The sequence below is a fragment of the Artemia sp. Qi Xiang Cuo genome, chromosome 6 (genome assembly GCF_049724085.1).
Source record: "Artemia sp. Qi Xiang Cuo chromosome 6, ASM4972408v1, whole genome shotgun sequence".
In the NCBI taxonomy this organism is placed as follows: Eukaryota; Metazoa; Arthropoda; class Branchiopoda; order Anostraca; family Artemiidae; genus Artemia; species Artemia sp. Qi Xiang Cuo.
Window position 1 is genome coordinate 27,026,998 of NC_142799.1, and position 23,221 is coordinate 27,050,218.

The 23,221-nt window shown below is 33.3% G+C and overlaps 1 protein-coding gene across 6 annotated transcripts in view; it reads right to left on the reverse strand.

Annotated features, from left to right (window-relative positions):
- The window catches only part of LOC148951057 (pre-mRNA-splicing regulator WTAP-like), a 31,880-nt gene extending 15,357 nt beyond the window's left edge, over nt 1-16,523 (reverse strand). Inside the window, exons 1-3 of one of the 6 annotated variants that reach the window (XM_089090594.1) lie at nt 16,389-16,457; nt 8,978-9,111; nt 1,523-1,670 (exon numbers count right to left, since the gene is read on the reverse strand). In XM_089090594.1, coding sequence (XP_088946720.1) covers nt 1,523-1,670; nt 8,978-9,004 — 175 coding nt within the window. In that variant the 5' untranslated portion in view covers nt 9,005-9,111; nt 16,389-16,457. Of the gene's footprint in view, nt 1-1,522; nt 1,671-4,170; nt 4,400-7,772; nt 9,112-16,388 lie in introns of those variants that run through there. The other 5 variants (XM_089090598.1, XM_089090597.1, XM_089090596.1 and 2 more) reach the window with 5 other exon arrangements.
- Between the last annotated feature and the right edge of the window lie 6,698 nt (nt 16,524-23,221).

Genomic DNA, 23,221 nt, shown 5'->3' on the forward strand with positions numbered 1-23,221 from the left:
TGTGCTCATCCAAAAAAGCATGCTGATTCAAGGTGTAAAGGTCTTTGCAACAGCTAAGGTTTTTCCTGCATTTGCAGTAAAAAGAAAACGTCATCACCGATTGTACACCCTTTGTTATCTTTCTACCACTCATTTCTCCTTTAGTTAACCCAGAGCAACAAAATTTGCAATTGCCCATTGTCTTTCCTAAATAAATTTGGGAGACTTGAAAGACATGTAGGCTTAAACAAAGGAGGAAAAAGAGTGGGTACAAGATTTTTGCTATCTAAATATTCCACTCACAGTACTCTCCTCTTATCACTCAACCTGCTATTAGTTTATTAACTAACATTTAGAGGAAAGATTATATAATTTGTACCATTGAAATTCAAGTCAATTGAAACAAATTCATACTGGTATGGTTCATTTTATGAAGCCACAGGAAATTATCTATCCTTGAACGTTACCACTATATAACAAATCCATCCCATCCACCCTACAGGCCAATGTTAATCTCTATCCTTGAATGGTATGACAATGTGACCCACCTATCCTACCCAACAGGCTAATTCTTTGCTGTTATTAGCTGCAAATGTTTACAACAGTTAATAGACACTTTGACCACAGACAAAGTTCCCACTATTTTGTTTCTTCTTTCTGAACTGCAACAGCACTACCAAAAGACCAGTACATCCAGATTTGTAGAGAAGCTATATTCTCTAAAGTGGCTCTTTCAAATATATCATGCTTCAGTTTTCAAATATACTATGCTCCCAAAAAGGGGATTTTAGAGACTTCTGGAAGAGACTTCAGCCCAAAAAAGGCACTTTAGGGACTAATACCAAGCCCTGTCATGATGACATTAAAATACACACATTTTTACTAAAAAAGGGCATACTCAAAGATTGGTTTTAAGAATCCATCATATACTTAAGAAAAAAATCGTTTAAAGACAAAAAGATTCGTTTTAAGAGTAAAAGTAATTTCGTAATAGATTTTTTTTTAATCTGTCCTTAAGACTGGATGGAAAATTTCACTTCATAAAAGAAAAAAATAAATTAATTAAAGAATTTGTTTTATTCTTGTTAGTATCCTTTATATTGTCAATGTTCAGCTCCTTATTTTTCCTTGTTTAATCCATAAAGAAAAGTTTTAAGTGTCTGGTATGCACAGATTAACTCAACCAGATAAGGAGAAAACTGAAAGAATAAGTTAGACAAATCTCTATATGTGAGATATATAATATGTATATGCTGACTTAAAATGCTAAAATTACCTTTATATATTAAAGTAAATTGGCTTTAGACAGAAGATTGAATCCCATCCTCCTTATCAAGAAATTAAATGCTGTCCCAACTATTTATTGAATAAAGGTAGTAAAAGAAAATAACCAAATTGAAAAGCACATAGCACAAAAACCGAAGCCTGTACAGAATATAATTAAATAAAAATAAGATCATTAAAAAAAGTACAATTAGCTTTTATAATTTTTTCAACCTACTTTTGACAATAAGCAAAAACAATAATTGTAAAACAATCTTACCAACTGCAGTAGCAGCATGTTTACTCTCAAGCCAGTCAATGTATCTTTCTTGATTTTTCCACTGCTCTTTCAAATCAGTAATACTAATTATACTGAAATCATCATGAGGCAATAATATTCGACAAGGCGCCGTTTCTGATTCAAGCATCTGGAAAATTAAAAAAAAATCGTTTGAACAAAAAAAGAAGGTGATACAGTATTTAATTGAACAGTAGAGAGATATACCAGTGGAAACACAATTGGAAACACAGAAATGGAACACAGAAGTGGAAACACAGAAATGGAAACACAATTCTTCTTAATATGTATCAAATGATGATAGAGTTTTAAATATGAATTTTTGTTCTTCCAGCAAAACTAATATTAGAAATATTACACTTTCTTTGAAAATAAACAAATCTCCCCCCCCAAAAAAAAATTAGACATGACCTGAAATATTATTTTAAGGATGTTATTCATTAGCTTTTGCATCCACCTACTTTAAATTAATGATGAAATGATGAAAGATGTGCAAATCACAGTCTTAGAGAAAAACTTTTACTTCTAATAACTCTAATCTGAATATAGTGAGAATCCAATCTCTTCTTTTCTTTAGTAAATATGTTGCCAATATTCTTTCCAGTGATATAAATTTAGGAAAATGGATAGAGTCAAGAATTTTCTAAATTAAGAGACAAAACAGATAAAAATTACCTCATATTTAAAAGAAAGATGATCTTTGTTTTAAAATAAAAAAATAATAATTTAAGTCATAGCACTAATTATTGAACCAGTTTAAAGTTAATCATTACCAAGACTGAATTAAACAATATCAGACTAAAAATTGAAAAAAATAGTGATTATATAGAAGTCATATTCTTTTCTCATGGTCAAACCAATAAGAACTTATTATACAACAGGGCTTCATAAGAAACAAATCACAAAATGACGAACCCCACTCAATGCAAAGATAAAATAACAAAGAATACCATATTTAAAAATAACCTTCAGATTGGGTTAAAATAAAACCAAAATATACAACGTTAGCTTTTCATTATTCTAGCCTTTTAGTAAACCATGAAAATACTTTCTTATAGAATAAACAATGGTCATTAATCTCCACTACAAGCTAAGTAAAATCCTAAATGAATGTTTGTAAAACAAACTCGTCTAAAGTTTAGTACTGGCAATTCATGTATCAGTTGTGGCTGGGCCTTGTATATTGTCAGAAGTCTGATTCTTGCTATACATACAAATATTGGCTAAAATTTCATGCATTTGCAGATTTTGGAAAAATCAAAAACAAAACAGTAGATCAGTATTGTTTATGTTATTTAATAGACATGTCAAACTGGTCATTTCTGTTACGTTTAAAGACTGATTTGTCAATTGAACCTACAGGTTTTTCAATTATAAAGTGACATTTATTACTTATCAAAAATTTAAAATTTTGTTTAGTTACTAATGAGTGAATTTATCTGTTTTATCTTTATCTGTTTTAGGCCTTTCTTCTTTAATTCTTTTAAAACATGTGCAGTTTTGTTGGAACATATCCAGATACCTCCAAATAGACCATATTTTCATCTTGCCTATAGTCTGAGCTTTTAACCAAATTCTCATCCATCCTACTCCTCAAAATAAATTTATATGTGCAAGCTTGTTGTTAAAGGAATGGAAAATCCGGGATATTACTTGTCAGTTCCACTTCTAGAGGAATACCATTGTCTCATCAGCAAAAAAAGAAAATATCAGACACAAATAGAAAGAAAAAGCAATAATAAAAAAATACATGCTTCTAGGATGTGAATGTTATAGCTGTTTCTATTTGATCTCATCTATAATATTTGCTTCTTTTATGAGGGAGAAGAAAAATACAAGAAAGCTCATGCATAAATTTGACCACATTTGTTTATTTTTTACAGCTTATTATGCAATACCTAAACATAGGCATACATAGATTCAATTTTTAGGGGGGGGGGGGCGAAAAGGGCAAGAAAATGCGTTCACATGCAACAATTTTCCCAAGGGGAATCAGAGGATATTTCTGAAGACGGACAAAAACACATTTGAAGCATATTTTACAATGCGATTGTGTACTTCAGATCAAATCTGCTTCCCCCCCTCCCCTGTAGGCAGACATACCTAAATAGCACTGTTTATTTACAGTGTTTTAAGGTTTCATTCATTTTTAAAGCTTTGTTGATATCTTTTCTAGTGCAAATTATATAAAAGTTTTTGTTCTCACAAAAAAATTTGGAACTCTATTTTTGTGCATTGATCTTTGTCATCCGTATTATTGCTAACACTGTTTTTTTTTTTTGGTGTATTACAAGGACATGTAAAGTGCATTGAAGAGTTTTTTAAATACATGATAATAAAAATTATTAAAAACTGGTCATAGTTTTCTGAAAAGCAAACTCATCAGGGAGAAATTTACCCTCCCCACCTCCGCGCTATGGTACCTAGCCTACAGGTAAAAACATAAACAGGATGAAAAACATCACTACACATACCAGCATACAGGATCTACAGGACTTCACCAGAAGAATAAAGTTTAAAATTATATGATTCTTTTTGTATTGAGACCCCTCTCCCCCAGGAACAAATATAACATCCCTCTCTCTTATGTGTTCAACACTTTGCAGCTCAAAATAAAGGTTAGCTCATACCTGAACAATATAAATTATTAGTACAAGAGCCAAAAGATCTTCTCAAATCTATAAATATTAAAAAGGCTGTCAGAAGTCTGCTTTCAGAAAGCCAATCCAATATTGTATTTTCTTGAAGTCTATCCCCTTTTTCACACATCTCAAAAAGAGGTTAATCTCTTATGCTTGGTTTATTCTTAGAGCACACTATTTTGGGGAATCATGTTCTTCTACTTTTCACTTTGTAGACATTTGTGCTGAGATTTTCTTGACCACACAGTTACATCTGCACTGAAATAATAATTTCATTTGGCATTTAAGGAAGATGAAGTCCTGACAGGAGAGTATATTGAAAAAGCACAAAGCCTATGTCATCAAAGTATATAATGCAAAATATCTGTACCAACAATAAGGCTGATAGAATAATGCACTCTCCAAACTATATCCATGATGGACAACAAAAAACCAAAGAAAATTACTCCACACCTAAGAACTTTTTTTTTCAACAAAACCAAATTATTAAGCTTTTTTATTCACTTTCTTTTCTTTATGGTCAACATAGCCAAATTCATCTCTTCTAGGTCATTACAGGCTGTAACTTATCAAAATCATATTCTCCTCATTTCTCTTAATTCCACAAAAAGAAGACTCTAAAATTCTGCAGAGGAATTTTACCTCAGTTTCAGAACAAACTATAGTGCCTCTTATCCATAATACTCACTTTTGTAGAATAACTGAATCGGCAAGAACATTGAAAACTTATATTCATTCAGTAGGCTACATATTCAAAATCTGGTTTCATCTTTATTACTAAGATACTATTGTTGATGATATGACTTTCATAAATTGCTTGAAAACACAAACACAATTTTTGGTGGCACTAAACAATGGCTCTAGGTTGCTCTGTTTCCCAACTCAAATGTGAAAAATCTCCTTTTCTTATGGAAATATATTATTTCTTCTGTATAATGATCAAATCCATATGCAACCTATGCACCATATCATATTTCTGAAAAGCACATACTGGACATTTTCAACAAAACCCCATATGACTATACTTGGATGTTTCTAGTCCTTCTGCAGAAGTATCCCTTCTCTTAGGTCAGATCATTCTTTGGTTTCATTTACGTTTGGAAGTCACAATTTGATCAAATTATGGAGACACTGTGATCAATTTATGGAGACACAGTATATAGTTGAATATTAAACATAAGAATGCAATTATCTAATGATGCCAATAAAAAAATTAAATGACCAAAAAAAAAAAAAAAAAAAAAATTTGAATAGTAAAAAAACAATAGATTTTCTGCAAACGTTTACAAAAAACGATGATAACAAATAAATTGCATTAATTAGTTATTGCATGTATATACACATCTAAACACAAGGGTAAGAGATCCCATTAGACATATAGCACAGAATGTTCTCAAGATATCAAACCAAACGTTTAAAACAAGTAATATTTTGGGGGGATTATAATCCAAAACATAGTATTGTGCCAGCTACTTGCCAGAGGTAGGTGAGAAGGTGCTTTGAATCAGCCCTTAAGGGTGAATCTCTTCACTTACAGGGATGGAATGACACATGCTGACAATGGGAAGGCCTCATAACATCGAACCATCAAGAGCACAAACGTCAGGAGCAGTACAAAATCTGTCATAACATTGACAAAAAAATCCATCAGAACCTCAAACATTGAAAATTTTAAAACTTTAGTTTTTTTTTTAGGTTTAGGGAGGGGGGGGGGAAGTTACCTAGGTTACGTTACGTATTTAACATATGCTATGCTTTACCCCCACCTCCCTGATGTGCAAATATATAGCCAATATTTGTTTCTGAACTATTATATACTTATTGCTATTATATAAACTTATAAATTTTTTTAGATGTTATGATGGTTCAAGGTTCTGACGGTTTGCCAAAATGATAGCACCCTGCTGACAATCACACCTCCTAACTTTAATTCAGGCAATGATGATTAACATCACAAGGGCAGCTCTATTGTTATTCTTGTGGTTTAGGAAACTGGAGACACACAAACAAACTGGCTTCTCAACACTACTAGTTTCAAGTCAACCAGCTCAGCCAATGCACCCATCATTTTCACAGTTTTCCAGAGAAAAAGGTTTAGCATAGAAGACTTTTTTGCACAAAAGGAAGCCAACTTTATCAATATGGTGGTTATCTCCCCAGCATCACAAACATATCCTAAGTGTTTTTTAGTGTGCTTAAATAGTTTGGCAAGTTTTCTCTATATGTACTTTTCCACAAACAGGTTCAAAAATGTTCTTCTCTGAAAAGGAGCAACACAAGTTTCATCTCCCTGATAGCTAAGCCCCTGCAGTGCTTTAGACCAGAGCTTTACATAATTGGGTGATTTGAATTCTTCAGCTAGGAAGATTATGTTTCTCTCCCACCCTTGAAGAGGAAATCAACCTTACAACTGGTTGATATGGTAACCAAGCAGGAAATGGCTCTCTTAACATAAACAAGCAACCCTGTTTGTACTGCAAGTGTGTAAGTCTGCAAGTCACAATTAGCATTATAATCATACTATGAGGAATTATTCACACAGTCTCAACAACAATAGACCAGCTTTTTTTCTTCAGATACAGTGACAGCCCTAAAACCTTTTAAGATTTTCTAACATTAGATAATATCTTCATCTATATATATATATATATATATAAAAAAAAAAAAAAAAAAAAACACACAGTTGGGCTTACTAAAATGTATCTACTATACATCATCAGAAGTGTTATAAGACTCAAATTTGAAAGGACAGAACTTATAGGCTTAACTGGCATCAAACAAAATCACAAGCTTAAATACAACTTAAAATCATCCAATTAGCATTGGCTGATTCATGTAATGTCTCCTAAACAGGGATATTGAACCAAAATAACTTTTAATATAACCATAGCAAGTACCTAAACTGGCAAGATATACAGGGTTCAGGGGGGGGGGGGGTGTCTCCTCTAGAAAATTGAAAAATAATGGCCAAAAACTGTAATGATTGTTTATTTTTACCTCCTTTCCCTTTTAATGTACTACTTAATAGAGTGAAAATCTCCAGCATTGGTTGACAGTAAAATTTAAATATAAAATAAATTTAAAAATTGAATCAATTTTAAAGCATCAATAAATGCAACAAAACCACAATTTAAATAGGTAAGAGATCAAAAATCGCATTATTTAGCTATGAGTATTTTTGCAAAAACGATTATCCTTACTAAAAATGATCATGAAGCAAAAAAAAGTTTCAGGATAACTAAATGTTACAGAGTAAACAAGATATAAAAAGTTTTTATTTCCATAATCAGATGCAATAGAAAAACCTGAAATAGTTGAACTTAAACATCTATTACTATATCAATAACTTACTTTGATATGCAATTTAATGATGGCATTATTCTAGCACAAATATTGAAATCTTGTTGGTTTATTTCAAATTACACTCTAATTTCTAGTTAGTTTGTTTAGTTACATTTAGAAAATCACCAAGGAGAGGTCTAATCTTTTTGCTGTTTCATAAATAAACTTACCACTTATAATACACTCTTATTGGTTTGAACAGGTAAAATAACTATAAATAGTGATTAAAAACCTTCTTAAAAGCATACCATCAGACATGAAGCAAGTATTCCAACTGCAAGAATCCAATGAAGAAATAAGACAGACCAGTTGCTGCAATTTACCATACTCACTTGCACATAAATAAAAACATCACATTAATAACAATAAAGTAAGAAATCTACATGCTTTTCTCAATAGCATATTTACTATTTTAGAAGAAATTTATAGTGTAGAGATGAGCTTCATCTTTTTTTATACATCTACATTATTTCTGCACTTTACACCATTCTGATCTATCTTCCAATTTTCTAATTTAACTTATCCTGAATCCAAACCCACAGAAAACCCTCAGCTTGTTGGTTGAGCTACTTTAAATCACTCTGTAACTTGTTTGCAATAAAGCTCTATCTAGAAAACTAAAAAACAAATGAACCTTATCTCAGCATAAAATTATTGATTCAAAGCTTTACACAGCTCCAAATATTTAAGACATCTTCCACCAATAGATCACCAGCCATATGTTGCTTCTAAGTCAAGGCATATCAGGTTTGTGCCTAAAATGATATGATTCATACCAGACATATTCTTCATTTGATGCAGATATTACAAAATCAGAATTTGTTTGATAATATAGAACTGATATTTCTATAGTCGGCTGATTTATGAAATTTCCATCGAGATAGCAGCATACAGGCAACAAGAAGATTGAAACAGAAACAGCCATAAAACACTAGCTTTTCTATTCCTTTTTCAGAATGATGTATGAAACTATGAAAACACTGCATCTATCAGAGGTAAATTCTACTTTTTTACTCCATCAAAAGGCAGTCTTGTGGTATTAACCACCTTCTATTCATCATATGATAATCCTGATGATCTGCTACATAATAGATGTATATCTTCAGAACAAGGTTTTTCATACTTTGACTATGCATATATATTCCAACTTAAATATATATTGACTTCACTATGCAGAACCTTTCACTTCCAAGGTATAATCAGATCTGATTTAAACAAATTCACTTAACTAGAGCTTTCAACTTTTCTAGGATGTATACACTTGGAAACTTTTATTCATAAAGCATATATTGTCAAATTATGAAAAGCAGATTTTTTCTCCAGAATTCCTTCAGTTTGACTCCAAGTAGAAATGCTTTTGTCAGGTATACACTCTCTATGCCATACTTCTGGAATCTTATTCATTGGCAAGAGCTTTGAGGAAAGTATGGGAAAAAACCAAACAAGTGATTACCTTATTCACATTAAGTAATATCATCATGTTTCTCTTTAATTGCAAGATTTTTAAAATCTCCAAACAAAGCAATTGAGGGCACTCTTGGGCCCACTGTAATGACTGGATGTAGACAGAATTCCATCGCAGGTTTTCTGTTAGAGACAAAACATTAATAAAGATTAACATCCTATTCTAAAGGAATAACTATAACAATTATTCATTTTATTTAGGGAAGAATGGCTTGATTATGGAAGTTAAAGACAATCATACTTATACACAACAAGTTCCTTGAAAAATGAAAACATAAAACTTCAGATTTTTTAAGTTAAGCCAAATGCATTGCTACTGGTGTCCAGTTTGGCCTAACAACTTGATGGCTAGTAACTTCTTAGAAATCTTACTCTTTTTTCTAATACATTGATTAAAAACAAATCTGTATTTCATTTTATTTTGGAGGTGAAGAAAACTCACATTTGAAAACTTTATATTAGATTTAGTTACATAAATTTGTGGATTTACATTCAGATTTCTTCTCTGAATGGATTTACATTCAGATTCAGTCTGTCAACTCCCAGGCATATATCCCTTGGCCACAAATGAGCAGGGCCAAAGGATTCAGAGGCAGCAAAATAATTAAGGACTAAGCTTCAGAAGACCTTAGTTCAAGATTTTTTGTTGTACAAATTGTTGCTGTTTTTTTTCTTTATTTGACTCATAATCAGGCTATCTTCTGTTGCTTCTTTTTCCACTCAATAGAACATTGAAAATCAAAAGGGAATTGCTGTCAAGACGCTTGAGACTATTTACTCTAGTAAAAAAGCCTGAGAATATAATTACAGAAGAAAGAGAGGAAAAAGCATGGCAAATTGCAGGTTAAGGACATTTGACCAACTATAATAATAAAACCTTCAGAAATAAATCCACGGATAAATTAAGACTTGAATAAGTGTATTCAAGTTCAAAGTCTACCCAAAACCTACTTTAATGCTCTAAAGATTATAGGAACATAGGTTATACACATCAAACTAAGACACACTTTTTTTGTAATTTAGCTTAAGTAGGACAAGTAGGTCCAAGTATTTGAACTGGGATCAATTACTAAATTTGATTTTTGTTTTAAGTTAGAAGTCAAACTTCTAGAACCTTTCAAACCTTATAGGTAGGGAAGTAGAAGTATTAGGCTTAAAATACCTCCTTGGACCCTTACATGGGATGTTGATCCATTCCAGAGTTTCATTTAGCTAGCACTAAGGCAATGCACCTGTTACTACACAACAAGTGTCACTGCATCTTGTTAGCTACCAGTTAATTAGAAATGTCTCATTGCATTTTTTTAACAGACCATCTGGTCAACATTTATATTTCAGATCAATTTTATGCAGCTTTATAGTGTTGCCAGCAGGCAATTCACTGGTGATATCCACATTGAGGTAACTGAAAACTAGGTGGGGAAGCTCAAATTTAGCCTTGCAAAAATTCAATTCCCTGTCTGGGAGATAGAGATGATACTTAAAATATCTTCTTGGGCCCTAACTTAGATTAAAGAACCATTCCTGAGTGTCATTTGGCTATGGCAAATCCTTGCTTTGCAGCCATGATTTTGTTCTAGCCAAAGTGCCAACACTTCAGACAGTACCTAAGATTGGTTTCATGGTACCATTTGTAATACAATCACATTTCATTCAGCAGGGCAACAGAGTCTCAAACAAAGAATAATAAGACCTACACACAAGGTTAAAAAAGAGCTTTTCAGTGTGCACTAATGTATATACCAAATATGACACACTTAATATATGAAAATTAGTTTAAAGCTTTTAACTACATCCCCCTTCTGCCTCAGAAGCTCCACTCTAAATAACAACAATTTACATTAGTAGGGGGAACAGTAAGCAAGATATTATCTTTAAATTGCCCCAAGGTAATCTGAGGTAAAATATTTCCAACAGTTTTATAAAAAAAAAATCAAGTATTTCTTTATTTGGCATGCTCCTCATGTGTGCTAAATCTAAATGGGTTTTTACTAATATTTATCACATTCACCAGTTTGGCTCTACAGTCTGAAGTAGGCACTTTGTCAAGCACTGTTAAATTAACCAATTCACAGTGTTGGAGGTGAAAATTGTACCACTTTAGTGGATACCATAGTACTGAATATACATACTTTTTCTACTCTTTGCCAGCTATTTGACTTTGATGAAATATCAAAGAAAGTAATGACAAAAGCATGATTTTGTCAGCTTAAAACCCTAGCAAGTTTTAACACTAACCTTTACCTTATCCTTACCCTAACAAGTTTTTGTAAGTAAGGAAAAAAACTGATAAAACTGTAATCCCAGAACTATTGTTCAGAACTATTCATTTGCATCAGTATTGAATGGCTAAAAACGATAAAATGTTCTGGACTGCAGCACTTGGATAGATGGTTTCATAATTTTGCCTAGATTCTCAAAACCTAACCTAACCTGAACAAAAAAAGAATATACATCACCTTAAAAAATTATTACCTTAAGTCACAGCTTGGAGCAAATCTAAGGATTTTTCATTTTCCCTTTATTGTTTGGTAATACTTGGGCTTAATTTTTTTCTCAGAAAAAGTAAACTAGCAGCCTATTCCTTACCTTGTAATATAGACATGGCCTAATTCAATTATATTCTCCTTTGAGTGCTTTAAAATCTGACTTTGCTTAGTAGGTTAAACTTAGCCTAAAAATTTCTACCATGTTTCAATTGCAAGACAGAAAAAAAGCATCTATTGCTTCCTGATTAAATGCTTGTTCTATATATGATATTTATTGTTATTGCTGCATTTTTACCCCCCCCCCCCCTACAGCAGAGCCAACAAAAAATTAGATTTTCTACTGCAGTTGTTAAACAAAATGGAGGACCATGTAGGGAAAATGGATAGTTTTATTCTTTTTACTTACAAGGCCAACTCTAAAAGACAATGGTTAATGTAAGGTTTTTTAAATTGATTTGGCTGTAAAAAATAAACATACCACTTGATGCACCTTTTAATATATACTAATTTCAATCAAGGCAAATTCCATTTTGAGCCCTAAAACAGGTTCCAAATAATGTGCTGACAAGTACTTCCTAATGTTTTTGGTAGTAGAACTAAGAAAAAACACACTATTTGATTCAATATTTAAGTTTATGCATCCAATTATCAAAAAAATTCCATGTTATATACAAAAGTTTGTTGATTTATCTTAAAATTAACTTAAATAACTCTTGCTAGCAATAGAACAAATCCTGTTTAGACTAGATTCAGTCATGGCAATTGGCTGATCATCAATGGCATTCCAAGAAGGTGAATCAAAGTCTATTCAGCAAGCCCAATCTACTGATGACAAATGCATCTACACTGGTAGAAGTGACCTTTTTTTACTAAGAAGAGTTCTAAAGCTGAAAAGTTGATGAATAAGTCTGATTTATGGTCAATATTGAAGTACAATGCAATTTCTATGTGTCAGTGCATCTGTAAGGGTGGTAGATACAGAGTTTTGACTGATTTCAGAAGACCTCTAAATTTTCTGGCTTGTTGGTTCAGCCAATTCCCATTAGGCATGCAATATACATCTCAAAATCTTGTCTTAGCTCATCTATACCTTTATATGGCATGATCAAATCAATTTCTTGTGCATGGAGGTGAATGTACAACTCATGGTAAACCAGGACACCACGGTTTCTCTCTGTGGTTGCTGGAAATAATTTTCAAATGACCCATTGCTATCATAAAGGGTGCATGGGTGCACCTGTTTTAGGGTGCACCTCTCTATGTCAGAAAGAAGGTTGAACAGGGAATCTAATGGTGTTTTTTTCCCATGGCATTGCCAAACACAGGCTACTAAATTAACCATTGTTGCTTCAATGTATTTAGGCACATTTTTAGCCAGGTATATTTAACCTTTTCAGGAATTTCATTCATTTTGTTTCAGTGTTGGTTTTTGTTTTCAGTATTGTTTATGAATAATTTGGTTAATTTTCTGTCAATTTGTTGAGCTTAAAAGTTTGATTTGTCTCAGAGACTATTAACAGTGTTGAAAATTGCAAAATAAAAAATTTATATTTAGAATTTTTGACATGATTAAATTTTAAAACTTGAAGTAAATGTCATGTTTTAACTTAATTAGACTGACAAAAAGAAAAAATAAATAAAGAAGGTGTCCATCTAAAGAGATTAAAATGGAATTTGCACTGGCACAATTAGCACAGGTTGTTAAGAAAGAGGAAAAGTGCATGGTATACCATTAGCTAGCAAATTAATATAAATGAACCAAAATTTACCAAGATGACAATAAGCCTATGATCAAGAATTTTAGCCACAATTTCAAATAACTTAATGAAATCATGAACAAAACCTAGGTCAAAGTATATGCACCTAGGAAACAACATTTAATTATCTTAAATTGCAGCTAATGAGGTTATATTGTTTAGATGTTGTATATGCTATTAAATCAGTACAAAAAAAGGATTTGTGTTATTGAAATTATAATAATATTATTTAAATGGACTCCAACTGATATTAATTCCTTTTCTACATGGGTACAGAGATGGCACCTAGAGCTGAACATCAAAAAGTGCAGAACTATCCATTTTGGGAAAACTAACCTCAGTCATAAAAACAATAAAGAACCAAATAACACAGAATCTCAACTTATTTCTGCAACAACTAAAGAAAGGGACATTGGGCTTACTATAGATAACCAGATAAAATTCACACCCAACATAAGAATAGGTAAATCAAAACAAAGGCTGGGGTTAATAAAAAAGACAATCTCCTCCAGAGCTCCACAGACCATGCCTAAGCTGTACAAAGCCCTAATTTAGCCTGTCATAAGAGTATGGGATGAATCTTGTCTCCCCTATTAATAAGGATACTGTAGCTGCCCTTGAGTCTATTCAAAGAAAGGCTAAATATGTATAGAAGGGTCTAAAGGTCTTGACCTTGACTATCCTGCAAGATTAAGAAAACTTAAGGTACCTTTGCTAGTTTATAGAAGACAAAGGGGAGACATGATACTGACAAAGAAGTTATTAACCAGTGGTACCTTTCAATCTTTTCTCCAACTGGACACCCAGCAGAAGACTAGAGGTCATTCATTGAAGCTGTTTTGGAAGAGGTTCCAGATACATACATCTAAGCACTTATGCTCTATCAGAAGTTGATGCTGTGGAGCAGTGTCTACTCTAAACCATAGAAGAATGGTGCCCTTGATCATACCTATCTTTGGTCACTGTTACAAAGAGGGCTTAAACTGCATCCATTCTAGCACTCTCCTAATTGAAAGGCATCTCACAGGGATGTAAACACAGCCACAACTCTCTTTTTTTATATTTTTTTTTGTAAAGTGTTTTAATTCTCATCACAACAATGGAGCCAAACAGAACCAACATTATATGTTATTATAGTAATTAATACAAATTACAGCACAGATTCCAACTGGCAGATACAACCATAGCAGACATCAGGGATTAGCAGCCAATATGAGTTATTGCCATTACTCACCAGCACCATCACAGAATTTACCTTAGTTGCAGGACAATCTCACCAAGGTAAAAAAAATGATTTTAAAACATGGATAACAATAGTAGAAAACATAATAAGGTTCTCCTTAGCACTTGGACAGTGCCTAACCTTGAGGAAATAATTTACCTAAAATATATTATTTATAAACTTGAGCAATACATTCCTTGTTTTGAATATTATATATATGGTACTGTTCTATTAGCTGTAATATTGTATAGCAAACACAATAAAAGAAACTAGTCAAGCAGGTTATTGCAACAGAGAATTCCTATGCTGAGCATTGCAAACAGTGGTTTTTTACTCTGTTTACAATATTTAAAATTTAGTTTTTTAGGGGCTGAAGGGGCAAAAAAAGGTACATAGGTTAGGTATTTAATATAGCCTATGCTATGCTTTACCCCCACCCCTGATGTATTTTATCCTATTTTGTTTTATTTCATTAGTATTAACCATACTTTATTATATATTAGGCCTATATATATACCTATTAGGGGGGTGGAGGTAATTTTATTTCTGATGTAAATGAGAGGTAAGTTTAAACTGTTGCCCCACCCTCTAATGTGCAAATATATACCCTGAATTGGTATATATAGGGGTGGGGACTAAAATTCATTTCTGACAAAAATGATTATTATATTCGATGTGATAACAGCATACAAGCTCCTAAATGCTGAGGATACCAGTCCTGGCCTTTTTCAACTGGACAATTCAAACAGAACTCGTGGTCATTCTCAAAAGCACTTCCGAAAACGAGCCAACACCAGACTAAGGAACAAGTTCTTCTCAAATAGAGTTGTCAGCTTATGGAACTCCCTTAGTGAAAAAACAGTAACCTCTACCAGCGTGGATGCGTTCAAGTCATCAGTGGATAGAGAGTGGATCAACAAACCGTGGTGCACCATTTGGGACGCCACAAATGATGATTAACTATCATCACTGAAGCTGGCGGACACAGGATTCGTCCTATCGCTAGCAAGTGCGATTTAAGGTAATTTAAGGTAATATTCATAAAGAGCATAAAAAAGGCATCAAGTGGTATATGCACTTTAGTTGTAATTCAATAGCCTATGATTTGGTAAATATTTACCATCTAAATTAAATATAATATAAAACAGGAAGAAGCAACCAATTTTGTTTGGTAATGTTTAAAAAAAAATTTACCAAGATGACAATATCAATCAAGTTCATAACACTTGATGCCTTTTTATGCTCTTTCCAAACATAATAATCATTTTTGTTGGAAATGAATTTTACCCCCACCCCTATATAGGCTTATACCAATTCAGGGTAGCCTAGGCTATATAGGCTACTTAAACATTAGGGGGTGGGGTAAAGTTTAAACTTACATCCCATTTACATCAGAAATTAAATTTACCCCCCCCCCCCCACACTAATGTGCAAATATATACCCTGAATTGGTATATATAGGCAAGGGGTGGGGGTAGGCTAAAATTCATTTCTGACAAAAATGATTGTTAAATTTGGAAAGAGCATTAACAAGGCATTGAGTGGTATGTTTACTTTATTTGTAAGTCAATAATATGATTAGTGAAAAATTTACCTCTTGTTTTACTTAATTGGCTAGGCTATTTACAAATCAAATCCTAACAGATAGCCTAGGGACAGAGTAGCCTATACCCCTGAGCTGTGCAAGATTATAAACACTTTAATAGCCTATGCTGGTCCTAGGCTTCCATGAAATTGGAATGCAGATCCATTTTAGAATACTTTACTCAGCTGGAAAACAAGCATCCAAGTCGAAAGTCAGAATTTAGGTGAAAACAATTTAGCTGATGAAAATGACGTTAAAAAACTGGCCTAGAATATGTTATCTAGGATAATAAACCTTTGAAGATTAAAACTGAGGCAATATACAATAAGTAAAATGGTTTTTCTCACATTTGAGAGAAAGAGGGATCACTAGGCTAGCATTACTCCTTTTAATCTTAAGCCCTACCTTGAGAAAACAAAATGGAGGCGTTTTATTTAGGGTATTGATGAAAACAAAGGAATATTCCAGTCAGCGTTTCCATGACTCCTGCTCCTGCCGTTTGCCTGTACCATTTAACCTAACACTTGGAAAACTATAGATTTTACCATTCGCTTCCAAGTCCAGGGGACTTGTTGGTCGTGTGTCAATTCTATGACACAATATTCCACCTCTAAACCACAAGCAACCAAGCCTATTAGGCTTAGGTTTCACTTGTTCGCCACCTGTGAGCCCAAGCAAATTCAATTTCAGATTTTGCACACAAGTCAAGTGGACATTGTCAGTCATGCGTTACCTAATTTCAATTCAATATTTTATGCCTTAATTCTATGACTATCTACATTAGTTCTGCCCTAGGAATGACATAGAGACGGATGATATCGCTAGCAAGTGCGATTTCGTCCTATCGCTAGCAAGTGCGATTTAAGGTAATTTTAAGGTAATGATAGATCGATTTATCTATCAACAAGTGAAATGATATCATTTTTATACAATCCTAAAAAGGGCCTATCCCAGAATTGCCTCTAAAAACCACTCAGACTATCTGTCTTGTTTTTTTCTACAATTAGCCATGTCTTGACGAATCGCCGAACCTTTGTTTCTTTTTATTGTTCAGGTGGTGGGACAATTTTTTTTTTCCAACGATTTATCTAGTGCAGGTTCTTGATTTTCAAAGGTACGGTAGGCATTGATGACCAACTTTGTTTCTTTTAATTGTTCAGGTGGTGGAGCAAAAACTTCTTTTTTTTCCAACGATTTATGTAGTCCAAGTTTTTGATTTTTGAAGGTATGGTAGGCACTGATGATCTCATTGACTTCAAAATCCAAAACCCAATCATCATCGCTATCGTTTTCAATTTGTTTGGTTCGTTTTACCTCAGCTTGTCTTTCGTCATTATGAAATACATATTGCTGAACTTTTGATTTTTTAAAAAAGATATGATAGGCATTGATGACCTTAGCCATGTCTAAATTAGAAAACCAATCATCATTGATATCATTTTCAATTTTGACACGTTTTTATTCTTGCTGTCCAGGTTGATTTTCATTGACTAGCTCACATGTCCTGTGTTGCATGTCTTCTAACCGCGTGTGTCTTTACTCTTCATTTTCATGTTTGACTTGCTCACATGCTCCGTGTCGCATGTCTTCTAACCGTGTTTGTCTTTGCTCTTCATTTTCTTTTTTGACTCGCTCACTTGCTCGGTATCAAATATCTTCTAACCGCATTTGTCTTTGCTCTTTATTTTCATTATTGACACTCCATAATTGTCGTTTTCACGCATCTTCTAACAGCACGTGTCTTTGCTCTACATTTTTATTTTTAATACATTTTTGGATTTTGATTACTTCAGACAATTTATCAATGGCCTTTGCCTTAGCTGCCTGTATTGGTGTTGTCGAAATTGATGGTCCAGGTTGTCGGTTTTAACATCTTATCACGTTTGATAGTTCAGGTGATGGTTCCACAGACTCATAATTTATAGTAGTTAATTTAAAAAACTTTTTCCACAAGAAAAGTTTTTCAAAGAAAAGCAAAGAGCTCCATTAAGCCGAGAATGAGCAAAAAAAGTCAAATAATCCTCCAAGCGTAATAATCTTCCAAATCACTATCAATAGATAAATGAAACTCAAAATGAACAGAAATTACAATAAACAGCCGAGTAAAACACAAAACGAGCAAAAATTAACATGAGTAAGGCTGGTAACCCTTATGTCTTCTCAAGACCCATAAACAATTTGCGCTTTACTGAAAAGAAAGAAAACAAACAAACAAATGACCGTGGATTGTCACTTTAATTGACATATACTGATATTTCTTGCTTAAGGTTTGGATAATTTTTCATTTATGAAAGTAAGAAAGGTTAAAACACTTCAAACGTATTTTGTTTTCAGTAAAGCGCAAATTGTGTTCTGATCTTGTAATTTCTTGTATTGTAATTTCTGTTCGCTTTGAGTTTCATTTATGTATTGATAATGATTTACGATAGTTTTACGCTTGGAAGATTATTTGACTTTATTTTTGTTCATTCTTGGCTTAATGGAGCTCTTTACTTTTCTTTGAAAAACTTGTCTTGTGGAAAAAGTTTATAAAATTAATTTCTTTTCGTTTTTTATTGACATACTCTTTTTCATGGATTAATTAAAAAAAAAACTTTCCGAAAAATAATTTTTTCTAAGAAAAGTAAAGGCCATTTTAAACTCAAGCTCAGCAGATACAAATACCTGTTAAAATTCAAACTCAAAAGGACCAGAAATTACTCTTAAAGAATAAATTACAACCAAAGCGAACAGAAATTAAATAAACAATCATAGCAAAAAACTAAGTAATAATATAAATGAATAAATTGATCTTAAAGCGAGTAATGCTTAGATTGAATATGAAAATCAAGCTTAAAACAAAAAAAATATTTTCCTATTGAAGAATAAATGAAACTTAAAACGAACAGAAATTAAATAAACCATCAATGCAAACAAACATACATTAGATGTTAATGTAAATTAATAAAAACAAATCTTAAAACGAGTGAAACTTAAATTGAATATACAAATCAAGCTTGAAACGAACAAAAATCACTACAAATTAAAGTTTGGGTATCACCTCCTTCTCCCACTGTAAAAGTCTAAAACCTACTGCGTCATTGGCGCTTTACTGAAAACCAATTTAATGACACATATTTTCTTTTGTGCTTCATATTGAAAATAAACATTAAAACTATAGTAACATTTTGAACTGATGAGCTTTCAGCAATTAATATCATTATACATGAAATATTCAGTTTAATTTTTTAGTTCTTTCTAAAGTTGTTCAAGACGAATATAGTTTCACTACAAACAAGTGTTTGGATACTGCCTCCTTCCTTAACTGTAAATAAAAATCACAAGTCTACTGCCTCATTGGCGCTTAACTGATAACGAATTATATTACAAATATTTTCTTTTCCAGTTCTTACAGCATTGAAAATAAAAATAAAATTACAGTGAAATAAATTCTTGAACGGATGGATCTTCAAACAATTAATATGATTATACATCAAATAAACAATCTGATGTTGTTTTTTACTTTCCAAGACTGTTCAAGACGCATATAGTTTTCAGTAAAGCGCCAATGACGCAGTAGGTTTTAGACTTTCACAGTGAGATAAGGAGGTGATACCCAAACTCTTGTTTGTAGTGATTTTTGTTCGTTTCAAGCTTGATTTGCATATTAAGTTTAAGTTTCACTCGTTTTAAGATTTGTTTATTAATTTACATTAATATCTATTGTATGTTTGTTTGCATTGATTGTTTATTTAATTTTTGTTCATTTTAAGTTTCATTTACACTTCAATAGCTAATTTTTTTTTCGTTTTTACCTCGATTTTCATATTCAATCTAAGTATTACTCGCTTTAAGATCTATTAATTCATTTATATTATTACTTGTTGTATGTTTCTTTGCTATGATTGTTTATTTAATTTCTGTTCGTTTTGGGTAACATTTATTCTTTAATAGTAATTTCTGGTCGTTTTGAGTTTGAATTTTAAATGGTATTTGTATCTGCTGATCTTAAGTTTAAAATGGCCTTTACTTTTCTCTAGAACAATTCTTTTTCGGAATATTTTTTTTAAAATTAATTTTTGTTCGTTTTTGATTGCAAAAAGTTTCAAGTTCTTATAAATTCCTTATTTCAAAACCAAACTTTTTTTGAAAAAAAATCAAATGTTCATCAAAGTATCAAAACTGGTATCAAAGTGAAAAAATGGGTTTGTGTCAATTTTATTATCTGATGTTTGAACTGTTTTTAACAAAATGGCTATCTCAAAATTTTTATCGGATGGGTTTGGGGAAAACGGGTGTGTGGGGGGGGGGGCCTAATTTACCTCCGGTCTCTTTTGAATCTTTAAAAGTGAACTAGAAATTTCTATTTTCAATCAAATTAGCCCTCTCTGAAGTTTATACGGGCATCCCTTCTATAAGAATCATGTATATCCCCAGAGTATAGCTTACAACGCCTGTCCCTGGGCCCTGGGGGTTGTGTCGACCCCCAAGCTTTAATATCTGATGGTTGAACTATTTTTAACAAAATGGTCACCTCAAATTTTATTGGGTGGGTTTATCAATCCGATTAACCCAAAGGTTTTGAGGGCGGGAGGGGCTAGTTGCCCTCCGATCTTTTTTCACTTTGAAAAAATGAACTAAAACTTTTAATTTCCATCCAAATGAACCCTCTCTGAAGTTTATACGAGCATCCCTTTCATAAGAACCACATACGGCCTCAGGACATAGCTTACAATGCCTGCCCCCGGGCCCTGTGGGGTTGTGTCGACACCGGAGTTTTTTTTATTTGACCTTTGAACTATTTTGAAAAAATGGCTCTCTCAAAGTTCTTATCGGATGGGTTTGAGGAAAATAGGACGTGGAGAGGGGGGCTAGTTGCCTCCGATCTCCTTTGACTCTTAAAAAGTGAACGAGAACTTTCAATTTCCAATCATATGAGCCCCCTCCGAAGTTTATACGAGCATATCTTCCATGAGAACCATACATACCCCCAGAGCAATACTTAGAACGCCTGCCCCGGGCCCTGGGGGGGGAGCTGTGTCGACAAAGGATATTTTCTTATCTGACCTTTGAACTATTTTTAACGAAATGGCCATATGTAAAGGAGTTTTTGTTACAGGATCTTTGAACTATTTTTAACAAAATGGCTACCTTAAATGTTTATCAGATGTATTTGGGGAAAAAGGGCTTGGGGGGGGGGGCTAGTTGCCCTCCGATCACTTTTGACTCCTAAAAAGGGCACTAGAACTCTCTATTTCCAATCGAATGAGCCCCTTTTGAAGTTTTTACGACGACCCCTTCTATATGAAGTGCCTCTGGGAAAAAATAAATGGAGTTTGGGGGGGGATGCTAGCTGTCCTCCAATCACTTTTGACTCTTAAAAAGTGAATTACAACTTTCAATTTCCAATCAAATGAGCACTCTATGAAGTTTATACGAGTATCCCTTCCATAAAAACCATATATGCCCCCAGGGCATAACTTACAACGCCTACCCCGGGCCTTGGGGGCTGTGTCGACACCGGAGTTTTTTGTTATCAGAAATTTGAACTATTTTTAACAAAATGTCTATCTCAAAATTTTTATCTAATGCATTTAGGGCGTAGAGGGGGGGGGGGCTATTTGCCCTCTGATCTCTTTTGACTCTTAAAAAGTAAATAAAAACTTTCAATTTCCAATCAAATGAGCCCTCCCCGAAGTTTATACGAGTATCCCTTCCATAAGAACTATATATGCCCCTAGAGCATTACTCATCACGCCTGCCTCCAGGCCCTGGGGGTTTGCATCGACTCAAGAATTTTTCTTATCTCACCTTTGAACTATTTTTAATGAAATGGCTATTATGAAAATTTTATCGTTTGGGGTTGGGGAAAAACGGGTGTGTATGGGGGGGGGGCTAGTTGCCCTCGGATATCTTTTGACTCTTAAAAATTGAACAAGAACTTTCAATTTCCAATCAAATGAGCCCTCTCTGAATTTTATACAAGCATCCCTTTCATAAGAACCATATACGCCCCCAGGACAACACTTACACCGACTATTCCCCGGGCCCTGGGGGGAGTTTTGTTATGTAATTTTTGAACAATTTCCAAAAACTGGTTATCTTAAAATTTCTAGCGGATGGGTTAGGAGAAAAAAGGGCGTGGGGGGGGTGCTAGTTACCCTTAACTCTCTTGAATCTTAAAAAGTGAACTAGAACTTTCAATTTCCAATCAAATGAGCCCTCTATGGAGTTTATACGAGCATCTCTTTCATAAGAACCATGCATGCCCTTAGGGCAGAACTTAGAACGCCTTCCCCTGGGCCCTGGGGGGTTGTATTGACACCGAAATTTTTCTCATCCGATCTTTGAACTATTTTCAACAAAATGTCTATCTAAAAATTTTCATCAGATGGGTTTGGAAAAAGAAGGCTTGGGGGGGGGGGGGCTAGCTGCCCTCGGATATCTTTTGACTATTAAAAAGTGAGCGTTAAAATCCCTCACAACTAAAAAAGTAATCATTTTCATATCGACAACGTAAATGTCTTATCTCTTTCTCAAGCAGATCCCATGTTGTATAAATATAATCTTTTTTTTAAATCACCGTTAGTCTTCTTCCCTACACTTGTTTTTCCCACTGTTCCCGTTATAAGGCTTAGTTTAACCTCCACTGGAAAATGATCCGACCCTGTGATACTTAGAACCTCAACGCACATCGTGTATTTCACAAGCTCGAGATAAACCAATATATAATCAATTATGCTTGGATTTTTTCCTAGCAGACAGGTAAACTTACCCACTTCTGCATTCTTACCAAATCGTCCGTTTCCAACCACAAGTGCACTATCAGAGCATAGCTCCAGAAGCCTCTTACCCAAATCCTAACCTTTCTTTTAAAGTCCTTGCTACTTCTAGATGTCTTATAAATATGAGTATCAAACCTGGTGTTCCTACAAACGAAGCTTCATTCCTTTCATTACACAACCTAATATAAGCGTTAAAATCCCCCGCAACTAAAAAAGTAATCATTTTCATATCTTATAATTATCTTATATCTTATATCAGTAATATTTTATAATCAACTTCTCTTCTCACAACGTTACGAATGTCACCAAGGTTCTGGTCTTCTGGACTAATGATTTCACTTACTTTTCTAACTCTTCTTTCATTTTTATTCGTAGGTTTAGGAGATTTTCTACTTTTTTTAATAGACCTTGATGCG